Raw genomic sequence first — 20,432 nt, forward strand, 5'->3', positions numbered from 1 at the left:
CATGCCCCAACTTTTCAGTAGAATAATCTTATTTTAACTATCCAATTGACTTAATTCAATTTGTTTTTCGTTCAAGTAAGTATTCCAATTTTAGCCAGTTATTTTATTCAACTTTTTTTCTTGTTGTGATTTCATGTATAGACATCATTCGATAAGCATATTTAGATGATGCATATTAAGATAATTGGGATCGGAAATACAAGCATCACAAGGATCTCATTTTCATCCCGTTTTGGTGAGACCTTCTTGCTTTTGAAGAAGTTCAGTTTATCTAAGGTATTATTAGTTATTAGATGTTTGTAGAGTATATATTCAGGTAGCCTGGTGCGACAATTCGATATCCGATCATAATGTAGGCAAGTAAAAACCCAACAAGAAGTTGATACACTAAAGGGAAAATGCATGAGTACTCCTCCCTTTCCTCAATCTATGTTCGAAATTTTAGAGATATACTCATACTATACTAAGATTCTATTTCTCTACGAACTTATTTTATAAATAATTTTCTATTCCTTTTCGATCTACGTGACACTATCTTCTAGGCCCAGCAAGTGTTGAAAGTTTTTTCAAGCTATCTGGTTGATAGTGTCACGTAGGCCAAAATGGATAGAAAATTATTTATAAAATAAATTTAGAAAGTGATAAAATCTTATTATAGTATAAATGTATCTCTAAGATTTCGGACATAAATCGAAAGAGAAAAAATACTTGTGTATTTTTGTAAAAACGAATATAACTATGCGGAAGTCAAAGAGACATAGTATAGGCCCATAGCATAGACATATACATAACCATACAAAATATACAATTAGGGCTCAAAAACCAAGAAAAGTGAAGTATTCCAAAGAATGCCCCTATAGCTTCCAGAATCCAGATGATAGTATACGGACGTCATTGTACTGATTCGTGAGGTTATACACTTGATTCGTGAGATTGTGACCTATTCCTCTAATTTCGAGAAGTTAGCCTTTAGAAAATTATCTTATACCTGAAAAGAATGATAATTATTTGAATTATATTACAATAGCTAATAGAAAGAAAATTAATATAATTGGCAACTTCACTAATAAAAGACTATCCGGTTTTAGTAAAACGTGACTAAATTATAAAATGTTACCTTGAATAATATTTTAGGAGTATAACATTACTGTATACTTACAGTAACGTAAATCAATCAAATGTCGTTAGTTTTTTTAAAAATGAAATATACACTAAAACGTTACTGTGAAATACATTGATATCAATTTTGTAAGATTTTAGGAAAATATATTATTTTGGAATAATGCACAAGTACCCCCTCAGCCTATGCCCGAAATCTTAGAGACACACTTATACTATAATACGGTTCTATTATCCCCTGAACTTATTATATTAATAATTTTCTACCCCTTTTTGGCCTAAGTGGCACTATTTTGTGGGCCCAACGCTGGTTGACTTTTTTTTCAAGCTAGTGCCACATAGGGCGAAAAGGAGTAGAAAATTACTTATAAAGTAAGTTCAGGAGGGTAATAGGACCTTAGTATAGTATAAGTGTGTCTCTGAAATTTCAGACATAGATTGAGGGGGTACTTATGCATTTTCCCTATTATTTTAGTAAACTGTTTTATATAATAGCTTAGTTTTATCAAAAATTCTGATTTTATACAAGTAAGACTGGTAAACCTAGAGCTCTAATATCATACTATCAAAAACAAAAATAACACGTCAATATGGGACTAACAATATCCATATCGATCGATGTCATAAAAATTTCAATCAAAAATCAGGTCAAAATTTGACCTACAATGAAACGAAAACTAACTTCGTCATTATATATTTCTCTCCCAAAAATTATCCATGTATCATTAAATTTAAAAAGAGCAATGGAATAGTTTCAGGGGTGGCTCGGCTCGACAGTGTTTAAAAAAAATATATGTGCCTTAGGTCTCTAAATTTTAAGGGGCCTCGTTTTTAATAATAATTTGTTATAAGTTATTATTTTTTAACAAATATTGAAATTTATTTGTAGAAAAAATAAACATTACATGAAAAATGAAGGGGATTATTAGAAGAAATGTGACATATTTAGAATACTATATCTCATGAAAAATAATTTAAAATAAGAACAGTTATATTATCATATGAAAATTAAAAGAAATCAATTATATAAAAATTATTAACAATTTAAATTTAAGATCCCATTTAATTTTTACTTTAGACCACTTATACGCTTAGAGCCTGTTTGTCTCAGCTTAAAAGTTGGTCAGACTGACTTAAAAGCTGGTTTTTGGCTTATTTAGCTGTTTGGCAATACTCAAAATAACTTATTTTAAATTAAAAAAAAACTTATTTTAAGCCAAAAGTTAAAAGCTGGGGTAGGGGTGCTTTTTTTTTTAGCTTATAAGCTGTTTTAAGTTGACCACTTTTTTATCTTTTTGCCCTTAATATTTTTATACACTCTCCAAATTACCCACATAACCCTAACATCCCTTTCTTCCATTTTTTCCTTTTCACGTTTGGCATAGCAACTTCAGCACTTTTATGCAAACGCATAACTGCTTATTTTAAAAATAAATTTCAGCACTTTTAGAAGTACTTTTTTAAAGCTGCTTATATTAAGCCCATCCAAACGGGCCCTTAATCCGCTCCTGAATAGTTTTTAGGTAATTGTAATATCTTTTTTAATGTGACTACCTATTTTGTTTTCTCATTTATTAGGTAATTGACAGGAACACATACTATTATTTCTATATTTACATTTTTCATATCCTTCCACTATTTTATTCACTTATTATATATTGAATATTCGAAAATCTATCAAATTTGCATTATCGAGAATTTATTATTGTCTATTTAGAAAAAAAAATCTAAGAAAATTTTGGTGTCTTCTTCCAATTTCAAGCACGACAATCAACATTATTTCAATATATCATTATATACTAGCTTATTGAATTCAACACAATATTATTTCGATATAATTATCAATTAGTGAGCTTTTATTGTTCTAATTTTATATTATATTTTTTAATTAAAAAATTGCATTGATATCATTCTTAATTCATAAGGTCTGAGTATATTCTAGTATCCCCTCCAAATTTCACTTATAGGATAACATTGAAGATGCTATTGTTTTTCAATCTATATATGTCAACTAAAAAAGATAAATATATATATAAAAATAAATAAAGGTGTCTTTATAAAATTTGGTTTTAGGCCTTCAATCTTGTTGAGACAGTATAATAAACGCTTATGATCTGATCCTTTTTAAACTCTGCACATAATAAAAGTTTAATGCACCGAACTATCCTAAGAAAGGTGAGTTTAATTACTTTCTTGATTGATCCATTGTTTTAGTTTAGATCAAAAGTTTACTGTTCTTCTAATTAATGATTACTACAACTATGTCTTTTCATATATATGTGAGTAGCTTATGCTCTTCATGCAAGGAATATGATATTGCCTTTTTCCCATTTTGGGTTTGGCCAGAGAGTGGTATTTGCTTTGTGACCTATATAATTTTGAGATATAAAAAGATAATAGGGAGAGCTGTTGAGTAGAAAGCAAGCAAAAGAAAATCTCAACTTTGGGTCTTCTTTTGGGATGTCAAGGCAAGCATATATCACATATTAATTTTGGCAATTGTGTATATACATGACCTTCAACATGATGCTGTCCTAAAAACACCCTGACACAGAGAAGTAGTAGTAAGCTATGAATCTATCTATTAATATTATATTAAAAGTGGCGTGACACTTTTGATTAAAATAATCCTTGGATACTTGTGTAATTAAGATTTATTTCATTAAGGATGAAGCGATTTTTTAAGTTAAATTGTTCCTAATTATAGTAACGTGACAGCCTTTTTGGGACGGAATAAAAAATAAAGGATGTCACATAAAATGAGACGAACGAAGTAGAATTTGTAAAAAGTTCCGTAGAATTTTTAAGAAGTCATTTGATATATGTATTATAAAATATTGGGTATGTAGTTATACATCTTATTCAATATTATATATTGTATAGTTAACATATAGTTAATCATAGTGTTAAAGAGTACATGGATTATTAATATATGAATAAAAATAGTGAAAAGATAAAATTATTCTTAATACATCAACTCAAACAATCGATAAGAAATAATCCTAACATAACTAATTAGTTTCAACAGTACTAATTCCTACGTTAATTATACACTCTATTTAATACTATTCGTAGCACTCTATCAAATGCCCCTGCCAAAAATGTTAAATTAGAATAATGTTCTTCTCATTTTAAAAACTCAATTTCTCAGCTTATTGGAAGAAAAAAAATGGACATGTGTACGAACCCCAACAATCACTCCGTGCTTAATTCTTACACACTCTATTAAACAATTCTTACAAATCGACATGCTTTTTCACCAAGAGTCACACTTATCACTATATCAAAAATGATCTATAATGATATTTAATTAACGACAATAATTTAATTGTTGCTAAATATGTAGTTTAGCAGCAATTAATTAGCACTTTTTGTAAATATTTCTAAAGGCTATAGCAACTTATTGTATTCAATGACAATTAATTAATGTCGATATAAACTTTAGCACTCTTTATTAATGAGTATATTTTTTACCGCAAAAAATTATTTTTATTATAGCGTATATTCAATTCCAAAAAAAATATATGGAGAGATAAGTTGAGTAGAAAGCAAGCAAAAGAAAAGTCACACTTTAGGCCTTCTTTTGGGATGTCAAGGCAAGCATCAATGCCTTAAAAGGTTGTGAAAATGAGTAAGTTTCTCCTTCAATAATTTGTTGCAATCTCTGGCCTTGAGAAAATCACCATCTCTATTATCTCCAAGTAAGACACTCTAATTAATTTGCATAATTAAAAAAGCTTATATGATTGTTTGTTTGTTCCCTTTCTTCTTATTGCTGAAATATTTAAATTAGTTTTTTTGTAGTTTGAGTGCAATTTTTTTTATACTCATCACTCAACAGGCTTCTAGAGTTTAAACATATAACATTTTTATGTTGATGCTATATATTTTTTTGATTATACTATGATATGATGAAATAGTATTAATTTATTTTTTGTCTAAGAAAATAACTAAATTATATGTACTCTACTATTTAGATAACTATTACATGGTTGTAGACTTGTGTAATATTAAATCCAAAACTTAAAAAGTTTGTATTATCTAAATATTTTTTCATTAATTTAAATAACTTATTCCCTCTTGGTTTTCATTTTTGATGGGGTAATTTCAGAAACCTTCTCATTAATAAGTCATATTTATCATATGCTTTTGGATTAGACAAAAAATGGAATGCTGACCCAAAAATAAAAGAAATATATTTTAGAGGATGTGAGCCATAAAAAAAATTAATTACACTAAAACATTCTTATAATATAACTCATTTTTCGATACACTTTGGCAATTTTTTTAATAAAATGACTAGAAAATTACATATTTTGTCAAACTATTTTTATCTTTTAGAACTCTTAAATATATTGTTGTCAACTATTTAAATCGCTTACATAATTAACATTCTTTTTTCTAAAAAAAAACATTAATCTAAAAGAAGTAAATTAAGATAATTTCAAACCAATGGTAAAAACAAAACATTCATCTAAAAGAAGTAAATTAAGATAATTTCAAACCAATGGTAAAAACAAAACATTCATCTAAAAGAAGTAAATTAAGATGATTTCAAACCAATGGTCAAATAAACAAACTAAAATAAAAATATTAATTTCATACATAATACAATATCTTAATTTAACAAAAATACATATAGCTTACATGTTTAAAATGCAAAATACTTATTATTACTAGTTGGTATATCTTATTAAGTGATTAATATATTGGTTGGGGGGGTTAAATATATATAATTAAAATGTATATTGTTTATTAATTTAATAATATTGATAGTAGCTTACAAATTATATTGTTTAATAGGTGACTTATAATACACATCAACATACATTCCTTATATTATGTTTGCATTTCTTGAAGCTCACATAACCCCCAAGGAAATCAAAGAATCTGATCTTCCAGACTTATTAGTACTATATATTACTCACAACTACTACTTTAACATATGTGCCCGTTTGAATTGACACATTTTAGATATATTTAAGTTAAAATAATTTTTAAATAATTTTAAAGTGTTTAGATAAAGTTAAGAAGTATTTATATAAACACTTTTTTCAAGGCAAAATAAAAAAAGAAGCTAAATTAGAAATTCTAATTTATAATTATTAATTTATAATCATAAGTGATAAGTCAATTCAAACCAGACTCTTATTGTTGCTTCTAGTTGTTGTTGTTGTTTCAGAGACAAATAATATATCACTCGTAGAGGAGAAGGATCATGAAAATATCAACTTATCCTCACTCCATGCTATATGTTTTAAGACTTCTTTTATGTTTTGGAGCTTTATTCATTATATATACTGGTAAGTACATTCTATTCTATTACTCCTTCCACGGAAGTATGTAACTGGGTACAAAGTTTAAGAAATATAAACAATTTTTTAAAATTTCATATAACATTATATTAGAAGTAAGATAACAAGTTTAAAAATTATTTTGTCTAATTAAACACGACAAGAAAATTGTGAGTTATATGGGGTTTTTCTTGGGAATGAGTATGAAAATTTGTAGGAAAATAAGTTTCATGTGAATTTTCATACTAATCCCCAGGAAAATTCTCATGTAATTCACCATTTTTTTATAGTGAAAAAATGTAGGTGTACGTACTATAGCAGGAAAAGTTGTTCACATTCACTTATGCATAATTTTCATAACTTAACTAAGATAATATATGAAAGGCCTAAGTTATATATATTTGACAATATTTACTATTTCTTTACTACTTTAATTTACTTTGTAAGCAATTAATGATTATCGAGAAATTTATATGTAATTACCTTATAAGTGATTTAGTTATGCAAGTATATTTGTTCGTATATCATCAATGCATAAAATTTAAAATCATCATTAACATGTATTCTCATATTAATTATATCACGTTGACACTAATATCGATAACTTATAAAGGCATAACACATAGACATGTTCTTTAACTTAACATCAGCTGAGGTCATGCTCTTCAACTTTAGACATGCATAAATAAAAATGTGAACTTATATAAAGTTGAACAAATAGATACACACGTCCCACTCCTACTTGGCAATTCGTCTGAGATGTCACACGTGGACACCTTTATCTACTTATTCATCTTATCTTATACAAATTTAAATATCGAGTTGTGTATATCCCAACTTAGTGCTTCTACACTAACTTACTCTATTATTTTGCACTTATAACATATGAAACAGATGCTAGAAAATCAAATGGAATGTCACAAAGTTCACAAGAAATTATCAAAGTCAATGGTTTGAAACATTTTGACATGTATTTACCTATGGCTGGTTCATCCTATGGTGTTGGTTCTCCCTTCAATTTACCACCTTATGATTCACTTCCTCCAATACCAAATACCCCAACAACACCTTATTGTGTCAATCCACCACCAGCCAATGGCAATTCTGGCCCAATTATAAACCAACCTTCAAGCCCATCAAATGGCCCAATAATAAACCAACCTTCAAGTCCATCATCTGGCCCAATTATAAACCAACCTCCAAGCCCATCATATGGCCCAATTATAAACCAACCTTCAAGCCCATCATCTGGCCCAATTATAATCCCAAGCCCACCACCCCAACTTCTTCCTCCCATAATAATTCCCAACACACCCCAATATGTTTCACCTAATCCTCCCACTAATGTTCCTAGTCCAACACAACCTATTTTTAGTCCACCTTATTATTATGAACCTAGTCCACCAAGATATGTCCCAATTAATCCACCAAGTTATGATGTCCCAATTAGCCCACCAACAGGGTATTTCCTACCGCCGGTGGTGTATCCACCACCGGCAGTGCCTCCCCCGCCACACATCGCAGATGCTATTGCTCTATGGTGTGTGGCGAAGCCGTCAGTACCGGATCCAATAATACAAGAAGCTATGAATTATGCTTGTGCATCTGGAGCAGATTGTGATCAACTTCAGCCCAATGGGTCATGTTATCAGCCTGATACTTTATTTGCACATGCATCTTATGCATTTAATAGCTATTGGCAAAGAACTAAAATGGCTGGTGGCACCTGTGACTTTGGAGGGACAGCTATACTTGTAACCGTCGATCCTAGTAAGGCGCTCATTTGTTTTAATTAAGATTAACACGTCTGAATCTGAATGCACATCTGAATACAACTGTTTTCTCTTAACTTGAACAGGTTTTGATGGATGCCGATTCATCTACTATTGACCAATAGATGAAATGAAGACTAAATTAGGTTTTTGATCCATTTTTCTTGCATGGAAAAGTTCAAGACAAATAAGACTAAAGTTTTGTAATTTTGAACAAAATATTTAGGTGGATGTATGTCTTTGGACTACTTCAACGCTTCTCTTCCATATTAAAGGAACATGTCATTTCCTGAAATTTAAATGTAAATGGAAAAATATCATTCGGATTTGACATTATCCTTAATCGTGAAACTCCTAACTTAAAAGTTAAATTATTATCAAACTATCCTTTTGAATTGATCTAAAATCTATTTCTTTTCATAAAAAAAAAAAAAAAAAAAACCTTATGCACCCTGAAAGAGTAGCCCAATACAACGGAGTCAAGTCCACCGCTGTAATAAATATGCATATTAATTAGAGTTGTCAAAAAAGGTCAGTCCAGCCCCACTTGGCCCAAGCCTCATGGGCTAAGGGATTTTATGGGCTGGGGCATACCGACCCTTCATTTGGAAATGTCGGAAAATGTTCAACTAACCAACCATAGAATGGTTGCGGGCGAACCCATCTTTTTTTTTTTCCTTTTCAAACTCAAAGTTCTACGACATCAAGAAAATGAGAAGATTTTCAAATCAAATATGGCAAATAATGGTGTTATTTCAATAACACTAGCAAAAAATCTAGTGTGATTAGCATGTATCTAGGATACTAGATACAATTACATGTATCTAGTGTAATGCATCCAAGATACGTAAGCGAGACACGAGAGTGTCGATAGGGAGGCGAGAGCGCGGGATTTGTCCATATATCCTAGATACACACTAATCCACGTGGCGCGACGATCAAACACGGCTTTGCCAGCTGCCTGTGAAGGATAGTGTATCTAAAATAAATTACACCTAATTTTGAGTCCAACGATACCGATATATATGTATCTAGACGTACCAAAATCTGGTAAGATTCATAATATTGCAACATAGTGCGCATCTAAGTAATTATCTCATATACTAGTGAAATTTCTGTAAGTTATCCTTAAATAAATAATTTTGGCCCATGGACCAACTCCGGCCCGGTCTTTATAATCAAGCCTCAAGGGCCAAGGACTTATATCGGCCGGGCTTATAAGCTCTAGTTTTAACTGGACTAAAAGAATCATACATACATACATACATATATATATATATATATATATATATATATATATATATATGATACTATTTAACTCGTGACAACAAACCAATTTAATAGTTCAAACATTTGTATTCATGATATTAATCTAATTCAAATATCATTTTGGAGGCAATATTTATTAATTGGAATGGATACAGGTAATATATGGTTAAGAACCTTGAACCTCTCAATCTAAGAAGAGTCATATAGAGAAAAATAAAAATAAAAAAGGTAAGTAGGGAGGTAGAGCTTTCTAAAATTCCAAACATATAAAGGAAGGTAAGAGGGGTAGGGATGGGTTGGGGGGGTGGGTGAAGAAGGAAGAATATATTCATTTTTTTGGGAATAAATTCCTTCAAGAAGTATAAAGATGCTTGAAATCTAAGCAAACATATTGCACCCGGAAAGTTTGTCTAAATCCAATCCCTTTATCCTCTAATTTCTTACTATTATTTTAATTATCATTCATACCTTCTTTATTACTATACTATATAATTTTAGTTTTCCAGACAGACTATAAGCAAGCACTAAAAGTTGAGTTTTAACTTTTGAATGCTTTTGATATACTATATAATATACATGTATTTAAATATCAATTTTCCCCCCTTTTAAAAAAAAACAAGAATAATATAGTTAAGTCATGAAACAAAATAAAATGAAAGTGTAAAGAATCCATATCCCCCTTTTCCTTTTTAATATTTAAATATTTTCATCATTTATCAATTTAAAAAGGATTGTAAATAATAAATAACATTCATTTTTAAGTATTAGTAATAACAATTATATGAGTGATTTATAATTTTATTTGGAGAAAAAATAAAATTAATTTGAAGAATAGAATCTTTCAATTGATTGTGAAAGAAGAAAGCATATATTCGTTTGGGAGGTGGGGTTGAATAGATGAGGCCTTCTTCTTTAGATATTTTTATAGTTACTTATTTGCATGGCCACGAGGAATACAAAGTGAAAGTGTTAAGTGATAAAAAGATAGCAAATTAATTAGTTTTTATTCTTATATATTTAGATTGGTTAATAGTTAAACTATCATGATTAATAACTTTTAAAAACAATGAATATAAAAATTAATAAAGAGCGGTAAAGTATTTACTGATATTAGTTAATTGTATTAGATCTAATGTCATTGTATATAGGTTTTAGGCACATTTACAAACAGTGTTAATTGTCACTAATAATACATATTTAGGGGCAATTAAGATATTGTCATTAATTAATTGCCGCTAAAGATTATTTTTAGCATAGTATTACCGACTTACCGTGAGACTTGAACTTATTCAATACTAAAAAACGTTGCCATTTTCTCTCTGAAAAATATTCATTTGCTATTCCCATAGTTTCTTTTTACAGAATAGTTAGAAAAGAAACATAGTAATTTTTACAAACATAATGCGAGATTTTTTTCCCATCATGCATTTTTCCGGTAAACTCAAATAAATGAAAGAAAAACAATATTCTATAAGACAAATTTTTCACTGATTTACGTACGATAGAAAAACCCCATTGTTTCTAATAGTGATTAATTACATGACCATATTAAAAATATGTGGTTGTATAATCAAGCTCTAGCTAATCTATAAAATTTACAACTATATATATGGATAATTAATTAAATTTGTCTTTCATACGTTATAAGTAATTTCCTTGTTTGGAATCCAAGATAATTTATCAACTCAAGAATCATTGGGGCATGAAATTGGAGTACTAGCTAGTATACATAATTTTTATTTATTTATTTATTTATTTTTCATCAGGTTTTCAAACCTGCAAAATCTATTCGCAGATGACACATCCAACAAAAAAAATTTTAAGCTCAGACTCCAACCCAAAATATTTAATTTAGAGTGAAACAATTTCAGTAACTATGCCACAAATTAAGCTTTGTTGGGCTAGAAATAAGTGGTGTATGTATAGGTAAAAATAGATTATTAGTATACATGTAAAGTAGTAAAGAAGTTATTAAAAAATGTTCAATGATTAAAAGTGCATGGGAAGTTATATTAGTTGTTTTGAATAAACATGCATGCAAAAGGTAGGTAGAGCTAGGGTAATAAATAGAGTTAAAGAGTCGACAATCTTCTATTCCACAAAAGCTTATGAGAGTATAGAGTTTTGAGACTCCCAAGAAAAGCATTACTACTAAAACTTACATATATATATATAAAAATAATAATATATGGGAAAAAAAAAGAAGAGAAGTTTAAGCCTAGAAAGAAAAGCTGCACAGTCTGTAATTGCTTTAGAATTTCTGTTGGTTAGCCACCTTAATTACCAATTAATCCAAGTACCAATCCTCGCAATTGAGTCTCAGTTTATATGATATTATTTGAAATGATGTAAATTTAAAATTTATGACCTGAATATGACAATAGATTATTTCATTCAAAATTAAATTTTTTTAGTTATAGAGAAGTAATATTTTTGTTAAGATCACATAAATTAATACGAAAAGAGTAGTTAATATGAGTGATCTTATAAATAAGAATATTATTTAATATATGCTTTGATTGATAATTTTAGTGAAATACTATACGTAATAATCAACATATTATAATAATTAAATTATGCAAATAGTGTAAATAATCTTTACACCATTATTAATATAAATAATGTAAACCGATATTTTTAAACATATCGATATGGTACAAATTCAGAACAGAAGATTCTAAAAAATAACTTTGAAGTGTAAATATACCAGTATAATGTACATTGCAATATAATATATTAGGGCAAAATCAAACTTTTAGTTGTTTATACATGATATACTTAATAAAATACAGAGAAAAGAAAAAGTTTGCAATAAAATATTTTAACGTGTTTAGGGATGACAGTGCTAAGTATGTGGAATTGTATTACTTTGATATTAAGAAAATATATTAGATATTTAAGTTATAATCTTAAATTTAAGGTTGTGCGTACAATGTGTTAATTTTATTTTTATTTTTTTTGAATTTTATGATAGGAAATATATATGTCATGCAGAATGTTAAAATTTAAAGTTATTAAGAAAATTTATCTGACAATTGAAATTGATATAAGACGTAATAATTACACAGCTACGAATGACATGTTTATTTGTTATAATATAATTATAGTGTAATTATACGCGTATTTTTTTTATTGCAAAATAGTTTTATTAAAATTTAAAAATGAAGGTTAATTATCAAAAATGGAAATTAATATTTGCTAAATATGTGCCTTTATAAATAATATTAAATTAGATATCTAAGATACATATTATTTCTTTACAAAAATGTTAATATATTAAAAAAAATTATATTTTTAATTAATATTTTGAAAATGATTGATATATTTCTTTCAAATTAATAATATTTAATTTAAATTATATACTCTAAATGTACTGATTTTATAAGAACATCATGTACAATATGTTTAAAAAAATATATTTATAAATATAATTGACATAACATAAATTTATTTATAGTGTAGGAATAATCATAATAAAAAAAGATATTTGCGTAGAGATAATCAATTTAGATTCCAAATATTGCAGATAAATGACAATTATATTATCTACTACAAATATCTTTACTTTTTTTTTAGTACAGATATCAAAGAAACTATGCCATAACTTTCTAAATTCCTTTTAATATCTATGATATTTATTCTTTCTTTTCTTAATTAAGAAAAACACTTTATATTTATTTCACAGTAAAAATAGGTAAAATCGAATTTAAAGTCACTGCGGTTAATTCTAACTTTTTCTTCTTAAAACTTACATAGGTGCTCGATCACACTTTGGGGTTAAAATCATTTTACCTCAAATACCTTTTTTTTTTTCTAATAATTTATGTAACACACCGTGTTTTTTTAGTCTGTTTCAAAAGAATGTCATTCTTTTTATTCGAAATAATTTAATTCTAGAATTTTTGTTTTACTCCTAAGTCATAATGACATCATTCATAATTACATAAATATTTGAGATTTATTTTAGACCATAAATTTCAAATATATTTTTTATTATTTAATATTTATGTCAGATTAAGTGTGTCACCTGAATCAAGAAAAACCACAAACTACAGGCACTCTATTAAAACATCGCAGTGTGGCATAAGGATCTCCAATCATTCGATGATCTATCAGAAATAAATTAAAAATATAAACGGACTTTCGAACACTATACAATCAAAAAGCATTTAAATTAAGGGTAATGCTAGCTCGCCAGAATATTGATTAGATTTTGGTCAGAAATTTAAAAAATCTATAATATTTTTTTTATTTTAAAAATAAATTGATTTTTTAAAATTTTTTGATTAAAAGATATTATAAAATCAAAGGATAAAAATATATAAAATAACATCTTACCATTTTAGCCAAATCCTCACTAAATTTTCTGGCCAATTTTTTTTCCCCCTATGAATTAATTTATATATTAATTTTCAATAGAAATTGTCGAGAATATCTGATTTTTGTTTAATAAAGTTCTCTTCAATTGACAGACTAGCTTTCAATAATAATGGCTGTCGAGTGGTAACACTAAACAATTCATATTTTCAACGGTTTTTTGGTCATAAAACTTTTGACCTTTGAAGTTGTCTAGATATCGGGCGGTTTCATTTGTAATTATAAATTAATTATTTCGTCGTTTTAATACATACAAATTTATATTTAATAATAATTAATTTTAAAATATTAATTTTATACTAATTTTATTCTAAATGAAACGATTGATATATCCACAAAAAGAAAACATTTTTTACATATCAAATTATGCCACTATTTCCTTCGTTCATTTTTATTTGTCATGTTATGCTTTTCAAAAGTCAATTTGATTGATTTTCGAAGTTAAATTCAATTACATTAATTTGATATTTTTTTAAAAAAAAAAGATATTCAAAAATTATATGTAAAATATTATAAATTATAATTTTTTATATATCAATATAATAAAAAAAAATACATCTTAAAATGTTCGTCAAAATTCTTATAATTTAACACTAAATTAGAAATCATGACAAATAATTATGGACCGAAGATATTATCATATAAATAAGAACAAAGTAATTATAACCAATTTCACTCCCGATGTACCACTAATTAACGAGGTAACATTCTGAATTAGTACTAACAATATGTTTAATTATAGCAATACAAATCCCTATAAATGCAAAGTTAGTTATGATTGTATGAGTATAATAATTTATACTACATCACGTTATTAGAATCTCTTTTCAATAAAAAATAAAAAAAAGTAGGAATTCAATCCCAGGCCAGATGTTAATTAATTCCTATATGTATTAATAATAAATTATATCACCTCACGTTATACGAGTCCCTCTTTAATTTTCTTTAATAAAGCAAAAAAAAAAATACACCGTAATTAACTATATACACATCCACATCTACACCAGTGGAACTTTAATTTTCTTTTGCCAAATTAAAGTAGAGCTGCATGTTAGTATTTTACAACCTTTTTTCCCTACCTACTTATAAATCTACTACCTCCTATATTATCCCAGTTTATATGACTCATTTTCTTTTTAGTCAGTTTAAAAATGAATAATATATTTCTATATTAAATATTTCATTCGTCCCAATTTATATGAGTTAGTTTGTCTTAACATGAAATTTAAGAAAGAAAAAAAAACTTCTGAAACTTATGATCTAAAATAAGTTATAAATACTTGTATGGTAGAAATTATTTCATAATGGTAAAATATATAAATTAAAGTTCCTACCCGGTGTTTGATAGCCATATCGCGTCGGGAAGTCCCACATTAGTAAAGCACTCTCTAACAAAGACGACTCCATATCCAAGGGCCAAGGGGACTCAAGCGCGAGACTTCTTGGTTAAGGATGAAGGAGTACTTATCACTTCACTACAATCCTTGTTGGAAATTGTTACTAACCAAAAAAATGTGTCATTATTTTTTGGATTGATTAAAAAAGAAAGTAAATCATATATAGGATGGGACAGAGTGAGTAACAATTTCACTTTAAAATGCTCATTTTACCTTAATGAAATGATTTATAATCACACAAATATCTAACACTTATACCACCAGTTTCAAAAGTCTTATTTTTTTTCAAAAAACTTCATGTCAAATCATACTAACTTATATAAAATGAAACGGTCGGATTAATAAGTATAATACACATTTTACTCAACATAGACTTTATCTTTATTTAATTGAAGGGTTTGTCCACTTTATTTTTTTTCTTCTAAAAGGTGCATGTTCTCTTCTTCAAATTAAAACCAAACCTATTCTATTTGCATATCGCATTTGTTCTTGAATCTCTTTAGCATAGTATTCCATCAAGAAAGAAATAACATCAAAGAAATTTTTTTTAAAAAAAAAAGAAAAAAAAAAGAGAGAGAGAATGTTCCATGCCAAGAAACCTTCTACTATGAATTCTCATGATAGACCTATGTGTGTTCAAGGTGACTCTGGTCTCGTCCTTACCACTGATCCAAAACCTCGTCTTCGTTGGACAGTTGAGCTTCATGAACGCTTCGTTGATGCTGTTACTCAGTTAGGTGGACCTGATAGTACGTTTTCTATACCTAACCCTATATGTAAACTCATCATCAGAGGTTGATTCAGAATTTAAACTTATATGTTTTTTTTTTGTTTTTGTTGTTGTGTAGAGGCAACACCTAAAACTATTATGAGAGTTATGGGTGTTAAGGGTTTAACCCTTTACCATCTCAAGAGTCATCTTCAGGTTTAATTTTGATCTTCGCGATTAATTTAATTCAAGATCTACCTCTGAATGTTTTTAGCTTGATCATTTCATAACCTAATTGTTTTTTTTTTTGTTTTTTTTTGTTGTTGTTATGAGTAGAAATTTAGACTGGGAAAACAACCACACAAAGAATTTAACGATCACTCAGTGAAGGATGGCGATAGAGGTATTATTGATTCGTGTTCTTAGATGAATTTTTTGTTTTGTATAAGTGTATATTAATATGTTTAATTAACTTGCAGCTACAAGTTTAGAACTACAAAGAAATTCAGCATCTTCATCTGGAATGATAGGACGTAATATGAATGAGTATGTTGTTATTTTTTTCTTGTTAATTTCACTTTAAACTTTAGAATATAAATTAAATTTCATCTTGTTTATAGCTTCTTTTAGTTTGCTTTCACTTTAATAATTATTAGGAATTGTTTCTTTGAAGGGTGTTTACACTAGTCCCTTTCTTTTCTTTTCTTGTTTCAAATTCTTTTTCAAGTGTATGAGAGGGTGTGATGTGAATCAACCTTTAATATAAATTAATATCTTCTAGTATGAAAGGTAGAAATTTTAACAATATTGAGATCTTCTTTTTATTTTATTCTTCTTCTAACAATTGCTTAATTCTATTAGATTGGGTGGTTTAATTAGTGATGATGTGAAGAGTGGTTTGTTTAACACCTTTTAAAAGAAAAATTATAGAAAATATATAGGTTAAAAATTATTTTTCTTATTAAAATTAATGAAAATTTTGATTTTGTCGCTGGAATTGTGTGACAATACAAGTTATTGTCATCAACACTTGTAAAGTAATTATATGGCATACATGAAATGGTGTAAGTATTAACTTTCACATATCTGATGGAATTAGGATGCAAATGGAGGTGCAAAGAAGGCTGCATGAACAATTGGAGGTAATTATATATTTCAATCTCTCTATTCTTCTTTTTTTTTTTTTCATCAAAGTGATATAATTTTCTAGTATTACCGAAACAAGAGGCAGATCTTGAATTTTAAAGTTAATTAATAGGTTCAACCATTACTCTCTTCATCTTAATTTATGTAACATCATTTGATTTGAACACATTTTTTTTAAAACGTTTGAAATTTATTGCCTAAAACAAACCTTGCATATTTGTATGACTTTAAATCATTCCATTAAAGATAAAAGAAGAATTTTAAAGTTCAATTATTCCTAACTACGAAAAGGTGACATTCTTTCTGAAACAAACTAAAAAAGTAAAAAGTACCACATAAATTGAGACAGAGTAAAACATCATTATAATTTAGGAATTTAATTATGTGTGCATGCATGGTGTAGGTACAAAGACACCTTCAATTGAGGATTGAAGCACAAGGAAAATACATGCAAACTATATTAGAAAAAGCTTGTCAAACATTAGGTGGAGAAGAAAATATGTCATTACCAACAAGAACCTTTAAAGGTATTGGAAATCATCAAGGAGGATTAACACCAGACATTTCAGCTGCCTTCAAAGAATTTGGAACACCTCCTCTAACTTTCTCATCATTCCAAGACTTGAACATATGTGGAGAACACATCGATCTTCATGCTCAGAGTAGCATGGGTGAACGATCCTCATCCTTTGATGGATTCATGAACTTGAGCAATACTTCAACCGATCATAACTTGTCTCTTGGAAAGAAAAGGTCTAGCCCTTACAATACTAGCAATGGAAAGAGTCCATTTATGTGGTCAGATGATTTTCGTCTACATGAGTTAGGTATGTATTGAAATTGTGTGATTATGAAATTTAAGCTGTCAGAGAGAACATACTATATACATGATCATTTACTTACTGAAATTCTGTGATTATGAGATTTCAGTTGTTAGAGAGAACATACTATATATATATATATATATATATATATATATATATATATATGATCATTTACTTAGTGAAATTGAGTGATTATGATATTTCAGCTGTTGGAGAGAATAGACTATATATGATGATCATTTACTTATTGAAATTGTGTGATTATGAGATTTAAGCTGTTAGAGAGAACATACTATATATATGATCATTTACTTGGTGACATTGTGTGATTATGAGATTTCAGCTGTTGGAGAGAACATACTATATATGATTGATCATTTACTTATTGAAATTGTGTGATTATGAAATTTAAGCTGTTAGAGAGAACATACTATATATGATGATCATTTACTTATTGAAATTGTGTGATTATGAGATTTAAGGTGTTAGAAGGAACATGCTATATATATATGATCATTTACTTATTGAAATTGTGTGATTATGAAATTTAAGCTGTTAGAGAGAACATACTATATATGATGATCATTTACTTATTGAAATTGTGTGATTATGAGATTTAAGGTGTTAGAAGGAACATGCTATATATATATATGATCATTTACTTATTGAAATTGTGTGATTATGAAAGTTAGAGAGAACAGACTATATATGATGATCATTTTAATTATTTAGGTGGAGGAGGTTCGTGTTTAGGTTCTAATAATGAAGACGATCATCAAATTATTCAGATGGAGAGGAGTTGCAATCCTGAGATTGATTCGGTGTCTGATATGTACGAGTCTAAGCCGTTACTACAAGATGAGAAGAAGTTTGACACAAAACCGGAGAGGCCTTCCCCAAGAAGAGCTGCCCAGGTTTCGAGTTTGAGTGCTCAAGGTGGACGAAATTCTGTTTTCGGGTAAAAACTTAGACAATCTTTTAAACTGGAACTTTTTTTCTATTTATCGAGTTTATAATATATTGTACGTAGTAGTACTATTACTGTTACTCTTATTATTATACTTAGGAAAAACAATAATTGTTGGTCACCATGCATATCAATGAATTCACTTTACCATAACGTATCATGTGACATGGGCATACCTTATTTTAATTACCTATTTATTACAATATTGAAGGGCACCATCATTTTTTAAAACAATCTACACATATATGTAATTTAATTTGTTGGATATCATATCATATCATATTATATACAGCGCACATGTATTGATCATTTCTCATTTTTGTATTTTTGCACATCTTATATATATGATTGATTCAAGATTTGAAATTATGAATATAATAACATAAATTTTGATATATATTGTTAATTTTATAAATAAATATACATAGATATATAGTACTTGTATGTCATCGTTTTTATAACTTATTTTTTATTTAGTCAGATCTAAAAAGAATAACATTTTTTTATTCCAAATGAAATGATTTTTAGCCACAGAAATATCTGTTACTTATTTTAGACTATATATCTGAATCAAACTAACTCACGTAAAATGAAACATAGGGAATACTAAATGTTTAAAATTTGTACATCATTCAATAGTCCTTCAATCCCTTTGTTTAATCTAAACGTACCACTTTATGTTAGCCTAAGTTGTTTTTTTTTTCTCTTTAAACTTTTAAAAAGTTTAAGGTCCCAATAATGATTTTTTTGGTACCGCAAAATGATCATCATGAGATTAACCGTTTTATTGGGAACTTACATTTTAGGCTAATTATTCATGATTGTATAACCAAAAAAAAAAAAGTAGAAAGAGGATGGTTTGATCTTTGGTTTATTTGCCAGTCAAAGAAAACCAAAGTAGAAAAAAAAAAGTAAAGAAAATGATAGTAGGTTGAGAATATATTCTTTATCTTTTATTTGAGCATAAAAATAAAAATAAAAATAAAAATTAAAGATAGGGATATTTGGAAGCTTCTCTTTAGGAATGAGACAAAGAGACATAGAGCATCCAACTTTTTGTATTTTAGGATTCGATATTCCCAAGGCTAAGCGTGGCTCTCACAACTATAACAAGCTTTTTACTCATCCAAACGGAATTCTATGCATAATATGTACTTTATACCACTCCCACCTTTTTGTCATTTTATTTCCTCTCTCAAATAATATTAATATTAGTTGATCATGCGATTAATTTTCTTTAGAAGTGTTCATATTTATTTGTAAAATTTATTTAGAGAGGTGGATTAGTAAATTTATTTTATTATTTATAATTTTTTAATATATGCGTCAATTGGTATTGAACGGACGGAGTATAGTTCTTTTTGCTACTATAGTTCTTCTTCGTTTTTATATTAGTTGATTATTTTTTCTTTTACACGTATATTAAGAAATCATAAATAAAAGGATAGATTTATCAATTCACCCCTTAAGAGAAGTTCTTTGGAACTTTACAAATGCGTGGATACTTTTAAAAAGAACTAATTATAAGAATAGTATGAAAAAAATCAATGAGTGTTTT

At 27.9% G+C, this 20,432-nt stretch overlaps 2 protein-coding genes across 3 annotated transcripts; both read left to right on the top strand.

Annotated features, from left to right (window-relative positions):
- Positions 1–4,740: 4,740 nt before the first annotated feature.
- LOC107006680 (36.4 kDa proline-rich protein) lies at positions 4,741–8,528 on the top strand. 2 transcript variants are annotated; one of them, XM_015205198.2, is made up of 4 exons: positions 4,741–4,820; positions 6,302–6,422; positions 7,308–8,183; positions 8,272–8,528. In XM_015205198.2, the coding sequence occupies exons 2-4, from the start codon at positions 6,338–6,340 to the stop codon at positions 8,301–8,303; spliced, it is 993 nt and encodes a 330-aa protein (XP_015060684.1). In that variant the 5' UTR covers positions 4,741–4,820; positions 6,302–6,337; the 3' UTR covers positions 8,304–8,528. The 2 variants fall into 2 exon arrangements, with proteins under 2 accessions (XP_015060684.1, XP_015060683.1); XM_015205197.2 differs by having other exon boundaries at positions 4,744–4,820; positions 6,284–6,422.
- A 7,143-nt stretch (positions 8,529–15,671) lies between these two features.
- On the top strand, positions 15,672–19,027 carry LOC107005543 (myb family transcription factor APL). Its single transcript, XM_015204168.2, has 7 exons — positions 15,672–15,977; positions 16,077–16,153; positions 16,274–16,340; positions 16,417–16,483; positions 17,037–17,079; positions 17,487–17,910; positions 18,640–19,027. The coding sequence occupies exons 1-7, from the start codon at positions 15,809–15,811 to the stop codon at positions 18,867–18,869; spliced, it is 1,077 nt and encodes a 358-aa protein (XP_015059654.1). The 5' UTR covers positions 15,672–15,808; the 3' UTR covers positions 18,870–19,027.
- Positions 19,028–20,432: the final 1,405 nt, after the last annotated feature.

Source organism: Solanum pennellii, chromosome 12 (assembly GCF_001406875.1).
Source record: "Solanum pennellii chromosome 12, SPENNV200".
NCBI classification, from domain to species: domain Eukaryota; kingdom Viridiplantae; phylum Streptophyta; class Magnoliopsida; order Solanales; family Solanaceae; genus Solanum; species Solanum pennellii.

Bases quoted from the DNA above. Each gene is read 5' to 3' on its own strand.
- LOC107006680 (XM_015205198.2), top strand. From the start codon at position 6,338: ATGAAAATATCAACTTATCCTCACTCCATGCTATATGTTTTAAGACTT. The intron at 6,423-7,307 runs GTAAGTACATTC...CATATGAAACAG, and splicing joins TTTATTCATTATATATACTG to ATGCTAGAAAATCAAATGGA. The intron at 8,184-8,271 runs GTAAGGCGCTCA...TAACTTGAACAG, and splicing joins ACTTGTAACCGTCGATCCTA to GTTTTGATGGATGCCGATTC.
- LOC107005543 (XM_015204168.2), top strand. From the start codon at position 15,809: ATGTTCCATGCCAAGAAACCTTCTACTATGAATTCTCATGATAGACCT. The intron at 15,978-16,076 runs GTACGTTTTCTA...GTTGTTGTGTAG, and splicing joins TCAGTTAGGTGGACCTGATA to AGGCAACACCTAAAACTATT. The intron at 17,080-17,486 runs GTAATTATATAT...TGCATGGTGTAG, and splicing joins GGCTGCATGAACAATTGGAG to GTACAAAGACACCTTCAATT.